Here is a 21562-nt window from a genome sequence, read left to right on the forward strand (position 1 = left end):
TTAGAAAATTTGGAATATTTAGAATTTGGAATATTTCCATTCTGGAAAATTTAGAATTTGGAATTAGAAATTAGAAATTAAAATTACAAATACTTCTAATTTGGAATATTTAGAATATTTGGAAAATTTAATAGTATTTGCTGGAATATTTAGACATAAGTATCAGACAAGTTGAACATGATTCATAGGTTGATGTGGAGAATGGTAGAGCCAATGACAAAGGTTCAGCTAAAGAAAATGATGAGTTTAATTTATTGAAGCGCTGAAGTCGAGGTAACAAATTTACCAGGTGGAAACAGCTTGAAGTCATTTTAAAACGTTGGAATGGGTATGGTGTGAGATGTCATCCAGATATCTTAATCTGGACGCCCTTCTGCTCCTGAAAAGCAGACATTCTCCTCTGTGTTCACTATCTTGGTTAACAACACAGAATTCTTGTCAGAAATCTTGAAGCCGTTTGAGATTGCTCTCTCTTCCCCCATTTTCTTATCCTTTTCTATCATCATCTGAATCTTCTCTCTTCTCTCCATCCCCACTGCCACTTCCCGGGGCTTTCGCCCGGACTATTTCACCAACTGCTGAACTACTCTCTCTGCATCCACTACTGCTCTCCTGTAATCGTTTGCCCTTTCCTCCTAGAGTGACTTTTCCAAGAAACCAGAACGTCATTTTTCCCGCTAAGTATCTTTAAAAGGTTTCCAATGCCTACAGAATAAAATCCAGACTCTTTATCAAGGCTCTATGGTTTGATCACAGAATTCCAGAACTTCACTTCTATCTCCTCTGTCCAACCATACCAAACTACTTATCCCCAAATGCCACGTGCTTCCCTTCTTCCTTGCTTCTTTCCTTTCAACCTTATTGAAATAACAAAGTTATTCTGGCTAAGGAAGAGATATATTGTTTAGGATGGAGACAAGAAAAAAAAGCGCCAAGGAAACTCCTAGCCTTCTAACTCAGATGTGGCCTCCTGAAGCCTTCCCCTCTAGGAAAATTGAGAGTCCCACTGGTTATCCGCCAGCTCACTGCAATCCTTAGCCAAAGGTTAGCTGAGTCACTGACTCTCACATAGGTGAAGTTAAGCTCACTATCCGGCATGTCTATCCTTGAGATAATCTAGCTACAAAACGTTTGGCCACAAGACGTAACCTGTTGTCACACCTCTTTCCGGGCTGCAAATGTGGCCACGGAATTCTACTCCACGACCTCAAGAAGATGGCTACTGGGGGGTGTCGTTACGTCTTACGTAATCACGTGCACGGAGGGTGGGGCCCTCGAGGGAGACGGAGTGGAAGGGCGGGGCCAAGCGGGAGGGGCGGGGCCACGAGGGGCTGGGCGGGGCCGGAGAGGGGTCGGGGGCGCTGCTGCTATTCAGCCGGTGCGCGCGGCGGCGGGAGGCAACGCCGTGCGGGTGCACTCGACGCTCCATCCCGGGAGCGTGCCCAGGACCACTGGCTCAGACCAGGGGCAGCTGCGTAGCAGAGCGGAAGCTGGTGGCACCGGGAGTGGCGGCCGGAGTCCAAGCACCGCGGGCGGGAAGCACCCAGGATCGGGGAAGCCCCAGGAGCAGCGCGGCGGCGCCTCCCTTACCCAAGGGGCCGCGGCGACGGTCACGGGGCGCGGCGGCACCGCGCGCGACCCAGGCCGGCATTCCAAACAGGCTCCTCCTCCGCACGGGCCGCCTCACCTGTGGGCAGCGCCGCGCCGCCTCCGCCGGTGTAGAGGGCACCTGCGCCGCCTCGCGCCCCGGTATCCGCCCCTCGCCCCCCGGCGCCAGGCCCGGGCGGCTCACCTGGGCGCGCGGGGTTGCGGGAGCCAAGGCGCGCGGGGCGCGGCGTCTTCGCCACCGCCCGGGGAGGACGCAGGTGGAGCGGCGGGAGCGGCTTCGTGGAACTCGGCGCCGGCCGCCGCCGTCCGAGTCGCCGCCGGGTCCCGGGGACTGGGCCGTCCGCACCCGCGCCCGGGGAGGAGCCGCCGCCGGTCGGGCACCATGAACAGCAGCAGCGCCAACATCACCTACGCCAGTCGCAAGCGGCGGAAGCCAGTGCAGAAAACGTGAGTGGCGGGAGCGCGTCCTCGGTGAGGGGTGGGCGCGCGGGTGCCGGGGGCGGCCGCCCTCCGCCCCCAAATCCCCGCGGGCTGGGGATTAGGTCCGTTCCGGACACAGCACGTGGAATCGAGATTTGGAGGCCGGTCGAGAGACCCAGGCCTTGGCTTTTCCCTTTTTGAATTATTGCATTTTAAAAATTGTCCCGCCTGTCCCCAGCGCACACGCACCCTCTGACACCCCCACCCATTTGCTGCTCTCTTCTCTTTGCTGTGGTCCTAATTTGTTGACAGCTCTGGTCGGCTATGTGGGGCTGGTGGATTACTTAACCTAAGTCCGGCTTGAAATCCCTTTCCACTTTAATATCCTCATCGGTTAGGTTAGAGGACGGTCATAATTCTCGTTCCCGGTAGGGCGAGATGTTTTAAAGAGCTGAACACGTGCTGTGTGCAGAAAGGGGCTGGGTGCCTCTGAAGGTATTTTTTGGGCCAGCGCACCTGGTTTTCCGTTGGGCTCTTATTTACTTATTTGGCAGTAATTTTGTAGCGCTCAATGTGACCATATCGGTAAAATGTAGAGAGATGGTATCAGGTGTGAGTGAGTGTAATGGACAGGATACAGTGGGGGATTTGTGTTTTCAGCCACCTTTGTAGGGAGCTTTCGTATCATTTTTGGGGTAGTGTTAGGGTGTGTAAAATACAAGATTTGGAACTGGAATTATTGAAACAGACGTTTCCTTCTAAGCATCTTTCTCTAATTTCCTTTTCCCCTGCTGCAAAGTTTTGTCAATTCTAATAGAACGATGACAAACTTAGATTTTTTGTTTGTTTTGGTGAGCTATTTGTGTGAGATGGCAAATACTGTAAAATAATTTTTTTTTCAGAAAAAAATCCGTGCTTGAGACAGGTTCACTTTTGTTGAGTTGGCTGTATTCATGTGTTTATTCCTATTACTTTACTTCCCATTTTTCAGATTTTCCTAAACAATTTTAAGAACACGTTAAAGGTTTGGTCAGAGCAAGTCAGAAGTATGCATTTTGCTTAAAACTTAGGTCACTAATCCAAACCAGAAAAATAACAGTTTAAGATTTCTATTTAAAATCAGTAACTTGGTTTAAAAGTTTCATTATTCCGGAGCTTTAATTTCCTTTTAGAATTTCAGTGATCACAGTTCTTCAGAACTAGGCTTGACATTAATAGAGGATATTCATCTATAAATAGACTGATTAAAATTTGGAAGTCTTAGCCTGCAGTGTGGCTGACATTAGGAATACTGCCGAGTCAGCAATTTTCTGTCTTGGCTGTTCTGTGACATTGGTTTACAATACATGCATTTTGTAGAGTGGTTTCTTATATAAAAATGTATTTGCCTAATTTGACTTTAACCTTGATGGTTATTTAACATTGAGAGGCATTACAAATGCCTGTTCTATGTAATTACTAAAACAATAGCATAATACATAATAGAGGTATCATGGGTTTTATGTGTATGGTCAGAAAACTTGAAGATCTCCCTGATGGATTTTTAAGTTAGTGGGTTTCAGTCAGTGTTGCAAAAGGACCTTAGGTGACTTTTTTAAGAAAAATCAAAAACCTTAATTTTGTATTCATTATAAAGTTTATTTTTGGCTCCTAGTTAACATTTTATTAAAGATCTTCCCTTTAAACGTATTACATTTTCTTTTATTTAGGTAACATGTACCTTTTATTATTTCATCTTAACATCTTAATATACTTCCTAAGACTTTAACATATTGTATTTAATAATCTCTTGTACTACAATATAACTAAAACATTTCCCACATTTACCCTCATTTTGTTTTTTTTAGTTAGTATAGACGTTTATCAGATCTTTATTGAGCACCATGCATTACTTCTAATCATATAAATGCCTTAAAATGTCACTACATTGCTCCATAAGAAACGCTTAGTGCTGGCATTTACAGAATCATGTGGAATTGTTTATCAATTGTTTTTACCCAAATGAAAAGTAATTAACTTTATAAACAGTTAATCAAAGTTCATTTTAGGAATGTGACCATTAAACTCAATATTAAGTTGAATATGAACTTTTTAGCTAAATTACTAGCTTGGAGCTAATGGGGTCTAAAATATGCCAACGTTGTCAGAAAAATACATCTTGTTTAGGCTAAAAATGCTATTGAGATCTATTTAACTTTGACCCCTTAGATGATAGCCATTTTATTTCCTGAAAGAGAAAATATATTGTAGCATAATTATGTGACTGTTAGTAAGATGGCCATTTGAATATACAATTCCATAAAATTTTGGAATCAAGAAGATGACAATTTTAACCTGAAGTTCTTCCAATCTTCAGTTGAATTATATTAAACAAGATAAACTCCCCCTAGTGGCAAGTCTGACATTGAAAATTATCGTATTAGTAGGAAATACATTCTAAATGTGTTAGATTTTATCCCACTAAAGTATCTTGTACGTAGTAGATATTCAGTAAATGTTTCCTTTTTCTTTTTGGAGTAATGAAAGTTAGGAAATTTAAGGATCTGAAGCAACCTTGCATCCGGTACATGTTCTTAAAGAAATTTTCAAAGATACCCTTAGGAATAGATTCTACTATAATTTTCCTTAAAATGTTGTTCTGTACTTAATAACCTTGATCAAAAATAAAAACAAAACGAAATAAATTTTGTGTGTGTGAGGAACATTCGTCCTGAGCTAACATACATTGCCAATCCTCCTCTTTTTTCTTCTTGAGGAAAATTAGCCCTGAGCTAACATCTGTGCCAGTCTTCCTCTGCTTTGTATGTAGAATGCCTCCACAGCATGGCTGATGAGTGGAGCAGATCTGCACCTGGCATCCGAACCCCGGCCCGCTGAAACTGAGCACTCAGAACTTTTAACCACTCGGCCACGGGGCTGGCCCCCAAAATATTTTTTACTTAAGTCCTGGTTTTATTTTACTTTCTTTGGAGATGAAAGCGTTTTTGTTCATTTGTTTAGTTATCTTGTCTCTTGAAGATAGGTATAGTAGTACTTCAATTTACCGTATTTCTAGAATGTTAGTACTGAATGTTGGCAAATAGTAGGTTTTGAGTAAATGACATTTACACTTGAAAAATTACGTCAGCAATTGTGGTGATCAAGCCAGCAGCCATCATGAAGTGTCAGAACTGGAAATAACTTCCCAACCTTAGCTGATCCTTTTTACTTTGTTAACATACTCATAACATTAATATAATATAAAAGTGTTGTCTTCTTTGCTGTATTTTCTAAATTGTTGTTCATTCTATTTAAATCTCATGAATCTCATTTTATTCTACTAAGTAGAATAATGTTTCACTGAAAATGTTTCACTGAAAATGTTTCATATAAATATACTGTGATATTTTCTAAATAGCTTCTAAAATACGCTAAGTTTTTTCAGTTAGATAATTATTTCTCCACCATCATTTTTCTTCAAATAGCTTTACTTAAATAGTTTATACCTAGTGACTATAGAGGCTCTTACGAATTGGAACTATGAAATAAGTCAAAGTGTTTAGTTATGGGTAACATTTATAAAAAATAAATGGCAGCAGTAGGTCTAAACTAAAAGGTGAAGTCTACTTCCCTTGCTTTTGCAGACCTGAGCAAGTGATTGACCAGTAAAGCAGGACAGTCAGCACTTACACTGACACTCTCACAGCTAAAATTAGCAGAACAAAAACATTTTATAAATTATGAGGACTGCTAATGATAGAAATGAAACAGAGACACAAATTCTAGTCTTTAAATAATTTTTGTCTGTGATTATCACAGACAGTCAATTCTCCTGTGAAACAGTAAGAGGCAGTATATGATTATGTTCTCAATTACGGGTATGGCTGAAATATGCTACTCCACTGGCAAATAAACTTACATCCCACATGCTTATTGATGGATATAATTAAGCAATTACTTGGAAATAAGTACCATGCAAATCTTTAACAACGGTAACTTTCTACTTCCACACTGCTTTTACAATTTACTTTTTTGCATAGTGGTTTAATATAAAAGAACTACTGTTTATTAGTACTCACTGTGCTACAAGCATGCACAGTGCCCTACATACATCATCATTTTATTTCATTTTTATAATCGTGGTATGAAAAGGTATTGTTTCAGTTTTCTAGATAGGGACCTGAGGTTCAGATTCACTTGTCAGGTAGTAGATGAAAAAGCTGAGTTTGAATATCGGGTTGCAGGTCTTTGGCTCCAAAGCTTATGTTCTTAACCAGCTCCACGGTACTGCTCAGGTGATGAAGTTCAGTGATGCATATGGCACACCCATATTCTAGGGAGTTCTTTCCTGTCCACTGTTTCTTCTCAAATGGTTAGTGTTTTGAAATAAATTATTTACCATTTCCCATGCATGATTTGTGCTTGCCTATCTGCATACTTGCATTGGCGCCCTTTCCTCCGAGAGTCTTTTCCTCCCTCTGATTGATTTGCTACATATGTCGCCTCCTTTAAAACATTGTTTTCAATGGCTGCGTGGTCCTCTATTCTGTTAATGTTCCACAATTTATTTCACTATTTTTCTTTTGGGGGAAATTCTGTTATTTCCAGCCTTTTAATATGTTAACTAGTATTTCAGAGAATACCCTTGAGATATATGAATTTCTATGCAAATTATTAGTTATTTCTGTAGGAAAAATTCTGTAAGTAGAATTTTGGGGTCCAAAGGTAACTTTTAAGGTTGAGTCAAATATTATGCTCTGGAGCATAGTGTCACATTACTCTACAAAAAATTTACATTCCTATTGGTAGCCTGTAGGAGTGCCTATGTCTTTGCATTTTTGCTTTAAAAATATTGTCAGTTTCATAGGCAAGAAAGATGGGGTAGATAATTGAACTTACATGTTGGGATTGTGTGTGGGTCTGCATGTGTATGTGTGTGTTGTATTAGTAACAGTGTGTGTGCACGCAGACTTTTCTACTCGAGGTGTCCTTTACATTTTGATTTGCTTTGTCATATATCTTTCAGTTTGCTCTTTTCCCCTTTTTTGATTGAAATATTGTTTTGAAAAGTATTCCTATTAAATACACATGCACATGAAAAAAGTCGATAATATATGTATAATGCTGTCTTAAGTTCAGTGTATTAGGCGTTATCTGTTGGCGTGTTATTTTGATAGCTAAGGTTATTAGCACTATTTCATCTCTCCTTCACCTTTCTTTATCCTCCCAATATAATTTTATCACAATTTTGGATTAAATCCGTTTTCGGTGTTGCATCTATAACTGTAAATATTGTTTACTGCTAAGCAAAGTAATACACTACTGATAACATTTCCTTCTGTGATGTCATTGGTTTCTTTTCTACCAATTTTTCGTCTTCATATTATTCATATCTGAGTTTAGCTGTCTCTTAAATTTATTGGAGACAGACTTTGTGTTTCTCTTTGTTTTCCTTGTTTTTCATGATTTTCGGGAAGAGAAGGGTAGTTGCAAAAAACTACGTACTCTGCCATCCTGAGACCAGAAGCGACTTACCTGTCTTTTAAGACCTGATTTAGATGCCACATCGCCCTGAAATCTTGCCCCATTTCTCTACCTGTCCATGAGCTCTGACTTTCATGCCTTTTATGGCACATACGTTATTGAACAAAACATTGTTTGATTTTGCCTTTTTATAGAATGTATCTCCTCCTAAGTAAGAAAGATAAGCTCTTTAAAGATAGATTTATGTTTTATTTGTCTCTGTAGCAACCAGAGCTTCAAAGTCTGTGCACATAGTAGGTATGTGAGAATTATCTACTAATTTAACAGTTAAGCACCACTTAAAATTTTAATGTTTTCATGATTTTGATATACTAGGTATATTTTATGTGAGTTTCAAGGGAAATACTAAAAAAAAGGTGTACATTCATAGAAGAAAAGGAAAAAAACGAACATTCTTAATGATGTTTTTTAGGATTTTGGAAGTAACAGTGCTTTCTAGGACATATTTCATGTTCCAGGTTTTCACTGTTAAAGTCTTGTGCTAGAGACTATGTGCTTTTTATACCTTAATAGCTTCTCCTTAGGAATAGCAAAAAGAAGGGAAAAACCCATCACAGCTGTAGAGTGGCAGCAGGAGAGTGGTCGCCGGAGAATTCTAACTCATTAAAAGTGACTTTCAGCCAAAATTCTCAGAAGTTTTTGTAGATGTTTTTTGCCTCATATAAGGAAATAAAATATCCAGCTGGATTCAGCCTAACAATGATATTTGACTTTGTGTCACAGATCACTTCTCCTTTATTACATTAAGCATGTAATTTATGACTGTAAGCATTCAACATTTGTATTCAGAGATAAATAAGTACACACTGAAGCTGCCGTGGGAGGGAAATGAAGAATGAGTGGGTTTAAGAGTTGGGCTTAATTGGGTGTAGTTGGTATGATAGATTTACTGAGGAATACTTCAATTTCCTAGTTGTTGGATTGAGAGTAGTACCATAGTAGATGCAGAGAAGGGAGTGCCCAAATTCTGGAAAATATGAATGAGAGGACATCCAGGTACAGAGCCTGGAAATAAAGATAAACAAGTAGACTGAAGCTGTGGGAGTAGATTAAATCGCTGAGAGGAAAAAGCTGATACAGCAAACGCAGTACTGTGATAGGTAATCTCTGTTAGAAAATGTCACTTTAATCTCATAGGGTTACTGAAACTGTATGTATCTTTGCATGTCATTTGAGGTTTTATGATAAATGTCATATAAAAATATAAACATTTACAATTACAGTAATTTATGATTAAACTAGGTGGTTAAATTTTCCACTTTGTTTCAAACACTGGGCACAAGTGGTGAGCCTAACAGACATTTTAGATTGGGATATTAAAAAGCCTTTAAGATAGCATTCAGACTGGCATTGGACACGCTGTTGGGCCTGTCACCACCAGTACTCACAGCATGCGGGGCTCCTAAAACACAAATATGGCCTGCAGTCAGCTAGAGTCTTGATTTCACAACAATTTTGATTTACAGGTTGGGACAAGATTTTTGAGGTTTAGGTTTAAAAAACTAATAAATTGTTCCTTTGCTTGATGAACAGCTATGGTGTCTCATTTCGGCCGATGTTTGAACACCAGATCTCCAAAATCCAATCTTACAGGGATGTTTATTTATAGTTCAAGTGTAGCCTTCTATTTAAAGCAATTTTTGTTAGTATATTTTGTCATAAACTTAAAGTTAATACAAAAGTAAAAGTATTAGCATAACCCAAGTCAAGTGTGATTGATGTAGGGTTACTCTCTATTTTTAATTATTCTGTGTATCTTCAATATGTGTGGATAAGTAGGAAATATTTTCACAAAATATTCTAGATATTACTCACAAAATCAGTGAAAAAGTGTGTTAAATCTATTACTTTAACAACAGTGGATTTGAAACACCAAGTCCAGCGGGGACTTCTCCGCCCTGACCTTACTTAATTCTCTGTGCATTTGACTTTGTTTTGTGGCCTCCAAAATATTCTACCCTGGTTCTTGTCTGTCTTATCATTCCTCCCCTCGCCTCTTCCTCAACCTTGTATCTAAATGTTGGTATCATTGAGGTCTGTCCTCAAGACTCTTTTTCTCTTACTTTGGTGTACCTTCCTCTAGGAAATGTCATTGTTATCCTAAGCTACAAACTCCAGTTATTTGCGCCCTCTTCTCACTCAATGTTTTCGTCTCCCTTACTTCCTATACCTAGTCAGTCAGCAAGTCAGTTCAGTTCAGTGAACATTTGAGTCTGGCTATGTACCGGACTTTGCAATAGGCACAAATGCAATGTTTAAGTATCTCAAGCCAGGCCTTACTTACTATTCTTACATCGTTTCCTTTGGTCAGCTCCAGTCATTTCTTTTCTGAATACTCCTAAGCAGTAGACGTTAATCGAGAGTCCACTCTGTGTCAAGTACTATGCTGAGCACTGGGGATACAAAAATGCTTGTTTACGTAGTAATAAGAGCAACAGACAAATATAAGCTTATAGGTTACATAACACTTGACTTAGGAAATTTGATCTCATGCTAAATATTCCATAGTGTGCGCAATAATACATTAGAGCTGTGGACAAGTGTCCATTGTGTAAAGAAACAGTCTCTTCTAGTGCAGGGTTGAATACTGCTGAAAGCCAGCACAAGATAGGCAGCAACACCACGTGGAAGAATACCTTTAAGCTTCTTTCTCATACTGTTACTGTTACTTCTCTCTGTGTCATGTCAGCTTGTATTGCTTCAGTGTTTGTGTTCCTCTCTTCTCCCCAGTGTTTTGTAATCATTACTGGAGAGCTACCAAGAGTGCAAGACTGGATTTCATTTTCAATTTATGGGAAATGCTATCTGCACAGAATATTCCTTAATGGAATGGTTGTATAAGACATTTACATTAAATGCATAAGATACAGATGTATATGGAGAGGCATCCTTTGTGAGTAGGCCAGGGAGGACTTTAAACAGTGATCTAGGGGCCGGCCCCGTGGCCGAGTGGTTAAGTTCACGCTCTCCGCTTCGGTGGCCCAGGGTTTCGCCTGTTCAAGTCCTGGGCGCAGACGTGGCACTGCTCAGCAAGCTATGCTGAGGCGGCATCCCACATGCCACAACTGGAAGGACCCACAACTAAAAATACACAACTATGTATCGGGGGCCTTTGGGAGAAAGAGGAAAAATAAACTCTTTAAAAAAAAAAACTGATCTAATTAAGCAGGACTTTGTAGCTGGTGAGACAGAACAAGAGATTCTGGGGAGTAACGTGTGAAAGCACCACAGTACTTATTGGTAACTAAGTAATCTGTTCACTCTGGAGTATAATGGACAAGGAAGGCTTTAGCTGGAGGAAATGAGGCCAGAGGAGTAGTTAGGGGCTGTAGAAAGATCAAGGATTTTGTTTGCTAGGCTAGAGAAAGTGGACTGTGTGGAGCTACTGAAAGGTTTGAATCAGAGGAATGACATGGATTTATATTTTAGAAAGAACTGCTGGCATCATTGATGTCTGCCCTGTGTTCCATCCTCTCCATCACCAGAGTCAGCTTAGTAAAACACAAGACTGGTCATGTAAACCCGAGCTAGAAGCTTAAGATGACTCTTAGATACGAAAGTCCGACTTTACACCATTTCTGGGAGGAAACTTGCTGTTTCCTCCGGCTTGAACATTTTTTCATCAGACACCCACATGGCTCACTCCTGCATCGTATTCATGTCTCTGCTGAAACATCACATCAGAGAGACCTCTGCAGGCTATCAAAACCAGCAGCCTCGTCACTCCTTAGTTTCTTATCTTGCTTTATTTTTCTTCTTAACACTTACCAGCCTGAAAAGGTATCTGTTTGTTTATTTATTGATTCCTTTCTTTCTTTATGTATCCTCCCGCTGGAATATAAGCTTCCTAAGAACAGGAGCCTTTAGTGTGTTTTCTTCAGTGCTAAGTGTTCTGTGCTTGGCACCTGGCCGGTGCTCAAGATTTGTTAAGACAGTGTGGCCCCAACCAGCTTCCCCCTTCTCCTGTCTCTTGCCGCATGTGCCTCACGCTTCACACAGGGAACTTCCCACCGTTCCCCATTCCTTCGTCATGCCTCCTCCTGAAATCCTGTTCATCTTTCAGGACCCATCTCAGATATCACCTTTTGTCTAAAAATCTTTTTTCAAGCAGTTGCTCGCTGTACTTAGCTCTCATAACCCTTTTTGAATATTTAGGAGGAGTGTTTTCTTGGACTGCCCAGGACATGATAGGGGCAAATAACTATTTGTGTTAACAAGTGGTTAATCAGTGGAGAATTATTCAATGAGGGAGCCTTGCATTATAGGGAAAAGGTGAAATTCAGTTGATTAATTGTAGAAATTCAGTCATTAGGAGTAACTTGAATTTGATTGTAAATGGAATATGATTAGGGGAAGATAGCTGGAGGAACAGTCACCAATGTCTGTTACGTATGCAGGTATGCCAACAGTCTGGAGAAAGTGTCTACTGACTTATTTTGTATATATGCTACTTTACCAATTTATTACCCCTACTTTTTGCAGAAATAACATGAACTGTAATAGAAAAAATAGAAATAGACAACTTCTGAAGAAATGACTTGGTAGGGACAGCGTAGAAAAATGCTAAAATTTCATATTTGCTTTTTATCATCTTTTTGCATAAAGTATTACCTTTCCACATATAACGTTGGAAATGTAAATTATCTAGAAATGTTTTGCTAGAGTCAAATTAATATCACTGTGCTCAAGCCAATTTCTGCTTTTTAAGATACTGTAATTTACATTGTCAAAAATGTCTTTGTCTTCTCGATAAAACTGGGGAAAAAAATGTCTTCATCATAAGAATACTCCAGATAATTCTTTATTTTTGTGGCAAAAGAAAAGTTGCAGAGGCATGATCTAAAAATTACTTCGTTTTTTTTTAATATCTTCTCTATTTATATTTCAGCATGGGTGTCTGAAGAGCTGTAATTTTACTTTAAATAATAAGTTTCTGCTCTGAAATCCTGGCTACTGCCTTTATGCGAAGTCCAGTTTCTCACTTCTGAACTCAAGTTCTGTTCCTAACCATAAATATCTTTTCTCCCAGATGAAAGTCATGCTAAATGTTGGAGTTTCACTGAATTTTCTGAAACAAACAACTGTGAAAGCTAATAGTCAAGTAGAATTACTGACTAGTCATAAAAGCAAAATTTGCCAGGAATCACTAGTTAACCTCTAGTCAGTCAACAAGTGTAAAGAACTAAAGTCAAATTTTTTCTTCTTTAATATTGGAGGACCTCACTGGCTGGTGGGAGGATCATCTGGAGGTGCCAGAAGGGCTTTGAGAAGTCGTCACTGACAGGTTGAAAGTTAAATATAGGAAGCTGGGGATGATGGAGATAAGCTTTTTATTTAGAGTCGCTCTTATTTATCTGTAACATAAATGATTCCAAGATGCTTCTTGTGTGAAGACAGCAAAGGAAGCATAATTGTCACATAATTTATTGCAGATTTCTTTTTTTTCTTCCCCTAACAATGGCTGTGTTTGAGGGGGAAAAAAAGAGTCCTGGTAGACTTTTAATTGGGAGTCACTACACCACAAATGGATGAAGTAAATGAAGTATGAAGTCTATACGACGTGCACTGCATTTTCCCATGATGACTTCCTAAGCTTTTAATAAAACATTTTAAAGAATTTTATGCATTCCCTTGTTTTTCTTAATTAAGATATAAACCAAGCATTTTGAAGGGATTTATGTAAACTTCAAGTAGATTTTAGATGTTTGTTTTATTAGAGAAATATTTGAGATGTTGTAATGCAATAGAAATTTTTGCTTTATATATTTTAAAGTATTTCCTGGTGTGTGTTTGTTTTTCAGCGTCAAGCCAGTCCCAGCTGAAGGAATCAAGTCCAATCCTTCTAAGCGGCATAGAGACCGACTTAACACGGAGTTGGACCGTTTGGCCAGCCTTCTGCCTTTTCCACAAGATGTTATTAATAAGCTGGACAAACTTTCAGTTCTTAGGCTCAGTGTCAGTTACCTAAGAGCCAAGAGCTTCTTTGATGGTAAGACAGAAGGGTTTAATTTTTCCGTAATTGCCTACAAAATACTTAGGTTGAATATGGCTGTTTCTGCTTCTGTGTTGAAAACTGCAAAAATCAGCCATACGTGAAAAAGTTTTGTTTATTGCTGTGTGGTAAAACTTAAGTGGCAAAGCCAAAGTTTTAATATTTCCAAAAATCAGTTTTCCACATTCATTCATCAAACAGCTGCTGCCGCTTTAATGGTATGTGGTGTCATTCTTTGAAAGTCTTCTGTTTGGAAGTTATGCTCAGAGTAAGTATGTCAGTTTCCAGTTCCATTTCTTCCAATTCAGTTTTTTAAAGTCTCTCTTTTTATGGAAAGAATAAACCACATTAACTGCTATGATATTTTTTACTGGGTTTCCATCAATATGTTTTTATAGATGTCATTTCATTTATCCTTCAAAATTATATATACTTCTACAGCTTTATATTAACTGTATATTTACTCCAGGAAAATGTAATTAAAAATCTTTTTTGCACTGGAAAGAGTATTTCATTAGAATTTCAGTAAAATTGGATTTCAGTCTCCATTGTACCACTGACAAAGTATTTGACTTTAACCAAACCAGTGAACGTCTCTGTAGTACCTCATTCACTCAGCTGTAAAGTCAGGCATTTGAGCTAGGTGATATTTGTTACCTTTTAATCATACTGTATTTCATAGTCATAAAGTACTTTAAATGGAAGTTTTTATTTGAAAATAATGTTCCGTTGTGTCTTCTCATGTAAAATAATTCCTCAGTGTCTCTTGTTTATCTGTTTATGTGTCAGAAATAGATTTTTTCAGGAAATGTTCAGTCTTTTAAATATATCATGTTATTTTACAAACGCTAGTAAAGGATTAATAATAAAATCTCAGTGGCCTGTATCAGTGCTAATGTGCCTACAAATCACATAGAGATCTTGTTAAGAAGAAAGGGGTTTAGGTATGGCGAGATTTTGCATTTCTGACAAGCTCTCAGGTGCTGCTGATACTGATACCCTAGACACATTGACAGATACTTGAGTTTGTAGTTTGTGTTTAGAGTATTGCGAAACAGTTTTTTCCCTTTAGGTTTATGTTTAGATGGTTTGACGTGTTTAGTCTGAGCATCTTTTTATTTATTTGTTTGTTTGTTTGCTCTATGTTCTTTATTTTGGATAAAAGCTGTATTGTTTAACGATTGTGATCTGAGTAATATACACTGATTTGAGGATAATAATTTCAGGGAAGATTTTTGTTTAAAGGTTCATAGTAGACACTTAAATTTTCTCTGCTCTATATAAAAAGTCTTTGAATTTTCACTTTTCATCTATTCTAGACCCATCATCATCAAGATGAGTTATGTGATGATATTCGGTGGTGTGTCTGTATCAGCTGTATAGTCAGTTTGTGAGAGAGCTGGAGCTAGAACCGAAATTTCCAGATTCCCTATATTGTTTTTCCTGACCATATGTCAATTACTTCTCTTTTCTAGGAACCATTTATATCTAACAAAACTCTGTGGACTTTTCTCTAGATGTGTGGTTCTCAAATGTAGTCCCCAGACAGGCAGCATTAGGGATCACCTGGGGACTTGTTAGAAATGCCGGATCATGGAGCGCACCATAGACTGATGGAATTATCAACTCTGGTGGTGGGGCTGGATGCATATTGACGTTTGCGAGCCCCTGTTGTAGATTGTAACCTCGAGGCCGCTCCCATCTTCATGGAATGCTGTCCTGATCCTCAGCATTTGTTCACATGCTGTGCTTACTGCTTGATGCCATGATAGTGGGGGTTCCATGACATGTAAGATGTGGTCTCTGGCCTTAGAGAATTTGCAGTCTAGAAGCCAAGGAGGCATTCCTTGACTCTGGTAAAGATGTATTGACGGAGTCATTTTGCCTTTTCATTTCCTGCTCATTTATAATGGACAATCAAGCTAGATAGATGTGTTAAAAAGAGAAAAAAATGTATAGGTTACTCTTGTTTAGAGGTAGTGGAGCCGAACTGAAGCTGCTTAGAGAGTAGCCAGTGTGTCACTTAAGTACTAATTACTACTTTCTAGGCAGTGTGTGCGTATGTCTGTACATATGTGTGCATATATGCACACACATTAATATATGTATATTTAATGTATACATTTATATATGTGTGTGTGTTTCATGATTAGACATGTGTGTCCTGTTCAATTCCTCAGATATAAGAAATTCCAAAGTCTGCCTGATAAAGAATGTCGTAGTTTAGTGGGGCTCATCATGCAGTTCTCACTAGTTAGCAAGTATTTTCTTAGCTCTTCATTAAAGAGTTTGTCTGTTTTTTATTCTGGTTCAGTGTATTTGACAGTAGGATCTGATTACCCTATTTGTGTCATTCCTTCATCAATTATGCTATCTTAGTTTTAGGTCCTTTGGATTACTGATTTTAAAGTTCAGTGTACGTCGGAATAACCTAGAAAGCTTGTTAAAATGCACATTCTAGGACATGCCCCTTTTATGCTGATTCTGTGTAGGTTCTATGTAGAACCTGGGAATCTATATTTTCATTAAGCATCCAAGGCAGTGATTTAACCTGGCCTTGATTATGCCCTGAATTACTTTTGAAAAAAAAGTTTTCTTTGCCTTCAGAAAGACAAATCCAAATGTACAAAATTGTAGGGCGACTGTAAATGTGTTTGCTTGGGTTTCAGTGGAGTGCGCACCCTAAGCAGTTTCTTAGGTTGTTCAGTACAGGAGCAGGGATGGAAGGTGAGGGAAATAATCAGTAAAAAAAGCTCCCAAAGTCTTCTCCAGACCACCAGGGGTCTAGGAGACAAAGTAATATTTTGAGAGGACACAGAGAATAACATTTTCAAGGTAATCCTTATGATCTGAACAAATAGCAAATGCCAACAAGGAGACATGGAGCATGCCCACAGTGAGTAGGATTTTGTGTGCAGTTCAGACCACTCTCACACTGTTAGGGAAACAGTATAGCGAGGTGAAGGGAAGCTCTGAGTGAATAACAGGATGCAAACAGGGGGTGTGTGAATTCCTGCGGAAAGAATAATATAAACGAGTAATCACACAATCTTGTTAGAAAGGAAACTCAAGTTTTACTGTAACAATAGATATTTTTCCAAGAAAATACATCTATTTATTGCAAGTTTAAATAATCCAATTTGGATGGATGTTCCTAAACTTTGGAGCCATGACTATATGCTATGACTGTCTGAAAAGCAACACTCAAGTGCAGTATTAATATTTATTTACCCATTTCTAATTAATCAAAACATTCTAAAATATAACTTTGAAATACTTCAACGAGAATTAGTAATTTTTCAGTTATGGTAGTTAGAAGCAGTTTCTTTGACACTATTAAATTGAAATTATAATAAATTTTGTAATTCAAGATTGTGCTTTATTCTAAACACAGCAGGTGCTAAATTCACAAAGAAAAAGAGGGAGAAAAAAGGTTTCTGTCCTCTGATAGCTCAAGGTCTGGTGTCTCAAACTGACAAATACAGTATGCACAATCCTTTAAAAATGTGCATATTAAATATAATGGAACATTTAGGGGACATTTTCAAGAGAAGTAAAAAGATTAGAAGATTTGTTAGTTATTAATTTTGGTTTCAACTAAAGAAATAATCGAAGGAATCTAATTCTAATGTTTAATCCTTGAAAACTGTTGAATTGTAGAATATTCTAGACAGTAAAACTCAGAGAATTGTTTTCCATTTTGTACTCTGTTTATGCTACAGACAAAGTAATGATTATAAAAATTTTCATTTTCATAATCTTTTTTTTTGCTGAGGAAGATTTTCCCTGAGTTAACATCTATTGCCAACCTTCCTCTTTTTGCTTAAGGAAGATTCGCCCTGAACTAACATCTGTGCCAGTCTTCCTCTGTGTTTTTGTATGTGGGTCACCAACACAGCATAGCCACCAACAAGTGGTGTAGTTCTGTGCCCAGTATTCGAACCTGGGCTGCTGATGCAGAGCACACCAAACTTAACCACTAGGCCACAGGGCAGGCCCCCATAATCCTTTATTTTTTTCGCTGCACTTAAACATACCATATCTTATCTATTTCTCTCACTAGAATGGAAACTCCTTGAGAATACTGTGTTTAATGCTGTACCTTAAACACTTAGAATAAATAATGCCTGCCCCATAGTAGACATTCAGTAAATATTTACTAACTTAATTTCACTAACTTATATCTGAAAAACAATGTAAAATTCATGTTGAAATTCTAGATTATGTGTTTTGAAATATGTTACTAGGGTTTGGTTTAAGGTTTTAATATTTTGGTATTTTTTTCTGTTAATAGCCAGTTACAATTATTGGTTCTTTCAATTATTTTATTCTCTATCTGTAAATATACAGATGCAAGAAATATTTGTTTTGTGGAATTACAGCATTAAGAAATTTTTCACATGGTCTCTAATTGGCTGACTCATTCAGTGAAACGTGTAGAAGTATTTAAGGATTCAAATGTCAAACCTGTATCATCCTTTTTGAACCAATTGCTATTGACAGTACCCTTTCTCGGTGCTTTCGGTATTGCCCTTTGTGTTCCTCAGCCATACTCTTTGCTCTTTCCCTTGGCTTTACGTTTATTATCCTGTTCCTGGGCCACTGGTCGTTTTCTTCTTTGCGGGATGTTCCTTTTGTGCTTCTCAGCAGTCTGGCGATCTTGGTACATTTTTTGTCAGTGTAGATGGGATGCACAAATAGGACTCTGGGTTAAAAAAAATCACTCCCTTTGCGAATTTGATAGATTAAAAATTTCAAAATAAGGTGATACTTTATTTTACATTTCTGCATAATGGATACATTTAGACATATTTTGTGACTAATAACAATATAGTACTAATAATAGATTATTGAAGATAGTAGAGACTGTTTAAGTGCTATTCAGTTTCCACCGTAACATTGCTCTTCTGTGTTACCTTCTCTTCCCGGCTTGCTTTTGTTTTGTGAAGACTTCTCTAATCTGTATCTTTGAAGTATTTCTGTAGAGTCTTTTCTGTTTTTAGAAAATAACAAAAATACAGAATTGCTGTTTTCTAATATTGGCAATTAAACGTGGTGTAAAGGGCAGTTTTTGCCTTTCAGGATAGATTAAAAGAAACTAGAAGGGAGCCTGCGGACAGCTAAATGCTCAGGTGGAGCTGTGGCCTGACAAGGCCATGTGCACGTCGTCCCTGAGATACAGACCGAATGCCTAAAGGCTTTAACATTTCATTCAAACTTTTTCACCAAATCCCAGAATGTAAGATTAAACTGTCCTCTTATAATTAAAAAAAGGAGTAGAATGTTAACCACTAAATGAGTATTAAACTCAAATAGCACATTACCTCTGAGATGGAAAATATTTAATAAGTTTAAGTAACTTAATGACTAGGATCAATAATAGTTTCTTAAGGGAGACTAGGATTTGAGTGGTTACCACTCAGACTTTGAAATTGGTTGGTGTTAAGGGAAAAGATTGTTTCCTCTTATATTGTGTGAGTTGATGCCAGGATCAAACAGTGGACAGTGGACTTGTTGACCAATCTGAGTCAGTGTGGTAATGTTTTATTCTTAGTAAGAGCAATTTCAGCATATTAAAAAACGAATTAGATTTCGTTATCAGTTTTTAAAATACTCATCATCATGTAAGTATTATGTTTAAATTATTCTACTTTTTGACAGCAATCCCCAAAATTAAAAATTCGAGAAGGACTAATTCATGTAGTCTGTGGAGATATAAATCTCTAATGAGGTATAAAAGGTCAAAAAGTTTTCTTTCTATGAGACGATAGTAGGGGTCAGTGGCATGTAGTATGTGTTAATTCAATAAAATGTTCATAGTACATATTGCAGCATTAAAATATAATCATTAACTGAAATCTTTTACATCCTCTGTTATATCTGAATCATTCTTTATTTTTTTTATTCTTTATAACGTTTTTATAATTGAGATGTATAAATTTAATTTGTGGAAAGGAAAACTTAGAAACAAGAAAAAGATGATTTTGTCTAGGTTATGTTACGCCTGACAGAAGTGAGTTTGGAGATCTGAATTTCTAATTCCAAAGTCCTGCATTTGCAGCTGTCATAGGTTATTTCTGGTTATTTTAAAAACTAGGTGATAGAGGAGAAAATCTGAGTCTTGTCGTTATACATGCTTAAAATAATCACCATTTTATAAAGCATGTAGTAGTATTTACATATTGGAATATTTTAAATTCACGAAGCCTGAAAACACTATGAGAGGAGAGGATAACAGTTAACTTACATTATGTGGTGATCTAATATTTATTATACATCATTGTTTACCATGGATATTTGTTGACTTTATTTTAAATCAAAAATTGTGTGTGCTCTTTTCTTAGTCTTCCTTGTGTAGATACTTTTAACAGTTCATTTCCAGTTCATTAGGTTTTCGAAAGAGAGCTATTGTGTTTATTCATCTTCAGCTTGTGTTTCTCTGAATTTCAATCCTGTTTTTGTATCTGTGTAACAAAAACATTATCTTGAAAGACAAATATATACGCCAAAAATGAGCTTGAACAAGCAGTAAAAATGAATTAAATAAAAAGCTCTCTAAGGGTTGTTTTATAAAGTGTAATGGGTTTGCATATATATGTGCTTTTTTCATTCATGGAATTTGTATATTAATTACATCTGCTTTGCTATAATTTTTAAATTACTGTATGCCAAGTAATTTTTAAAATTTTTGCTATCACAGGATTGCAGCAAATGTGATTTCTTTATTCTAGAAATATCCAAAGTAGGTTTGTTTGCCTGAAAGATCAGCATGTTTGAAATCACCAAATACGTAGTGTTGAGTTTCATTTACCCGTGGTGTTATCCATCTTGGACTGTAATTTAGCTGTGTATTTTTTTCCCAGAATTCTCATTCTAAGACATGAAACTCTAAACATTCATGATACTTTCCATAACTAAAACTATAAAATTTAGAGATTCTTTTCAATTTTAATTTATGGTCTTTATGTAATCAAATCCATACAAATTGAAACATGGATGAATAAAAAGGATAGTAGAATATTCTTACTGAGTCAGGTTGAAGTGATACTCAAATCTTGGCTCTTACTATTTAATAATATGATCTCTTTGGATCAGAAATTTAATCTCTCTTGTCCTCAGATATTCTAACTTAGAGTATAAGATCCATTAGATTCTGTGAATAAATCTAATACTCTGTGATATTTTACATAGGACACATTCATCCCTGAGTGTTTTTGTTTGCTTTGACAAGTATTGTAAAAGAGTGACAAATACATATCAGAGGTTCAAACTGAACCTAAACTCATTACATCCTTTGTTATGTGATTTGCTTCTTTCCTGTTTTCTTTTCTTTTTTATCTTGTTCAAAGATTGGCACCCGGGCTAACAACTGTTGCCAATCTTTTTTTCCCCCCTGCTTTTTCTCCCCAAATCTCCCCAGTACATGGTTGTATATTTTAGTTGTGGGTCCTTCTAGTTCTGGTATCTGAGACACTGCCTCAGCCTGGCCTAATGAGCGGTGCCATGTCCACACCCAGGATTCGAACCAGTGAAACCCTGGACTGCCGAAGCAGAGCATGCGAACTTAACCACTGAGCCACAGGGCTGGCCCCATTTTCTTTTAAATTTACTGCATTAATGGATTTTCTCTTTGATCATTACCTAGTGTTATATGACTCTGGGATCTTTAATTTCTTGGCCATGAACAGGTCCAGTTGGTCATAAGTTTATGCCTTTATATTTCTTTTTTCTAAGGAAGATTACCACTGGCTTAATAGAATCATGCGCCACATAACGATATTTCAAAGATGGACTGCATATATATACAACGGTGGCCCCGTAAGATTAGTACCATATAGCCTAGGGATGTAGCAGGCTGTACCATCTAGGTTTGTGTAAGTACACTCTATGATGTTCGAACAACAATGAAATTGCCAAACAATGCATTTCTCAGAACATCTCCCCACTGTTAAGCGACACGTGACTACACTAAAGCCAGCTAACTTTTAGCAGTTTATTTTTTTTTCCCCAAATACAGAT

The 21562-nt window shown here is 37.6% G+C and overlaps 1 protein-coding gene across 1 annotated transcript in view; it reads left to right on the forward strand.

The window, feature by feature from the left end:
- The first annotated feature begins 1363 nt into the window (after positions 1-1363).
- The window catches only part of AHR (aryl hydrocarbon receptor), a 47460-nt gene continuing 27261 nt past the window's right edge, over positions 1364-21562 (forward strand). The window contains exons 1-2 of the mRNA XM_046669497.1: positions 1364-2055; positions 13353-13540. Of these exons, the coding sequence (XP_046525453.1) occupies positions 1991-2055; positions 13353-13540 (253 nt within the window). The 5' untranslated portion in view covers positions 1364-1990. The remainder of the gene's footprint in view (positions 2056-13352; positions 13541-21562) is intronic.

Source organism: Equus quagga, chromosome 8 (genome assembly GCF_021613505.1).
Source record: "Equus quagga isolate Etosha38 chromosome 8, UCLA_HA_Equagga_1.0, whole genome shotgun sequence".
In the NCBI taxonomy this organism is placed as follows: domain Eukaryota; kingdom Metazoa; phylum Chordata; class Mammalia; order Perissodactyla; family Equidae; genus Equus; species Equus quagga.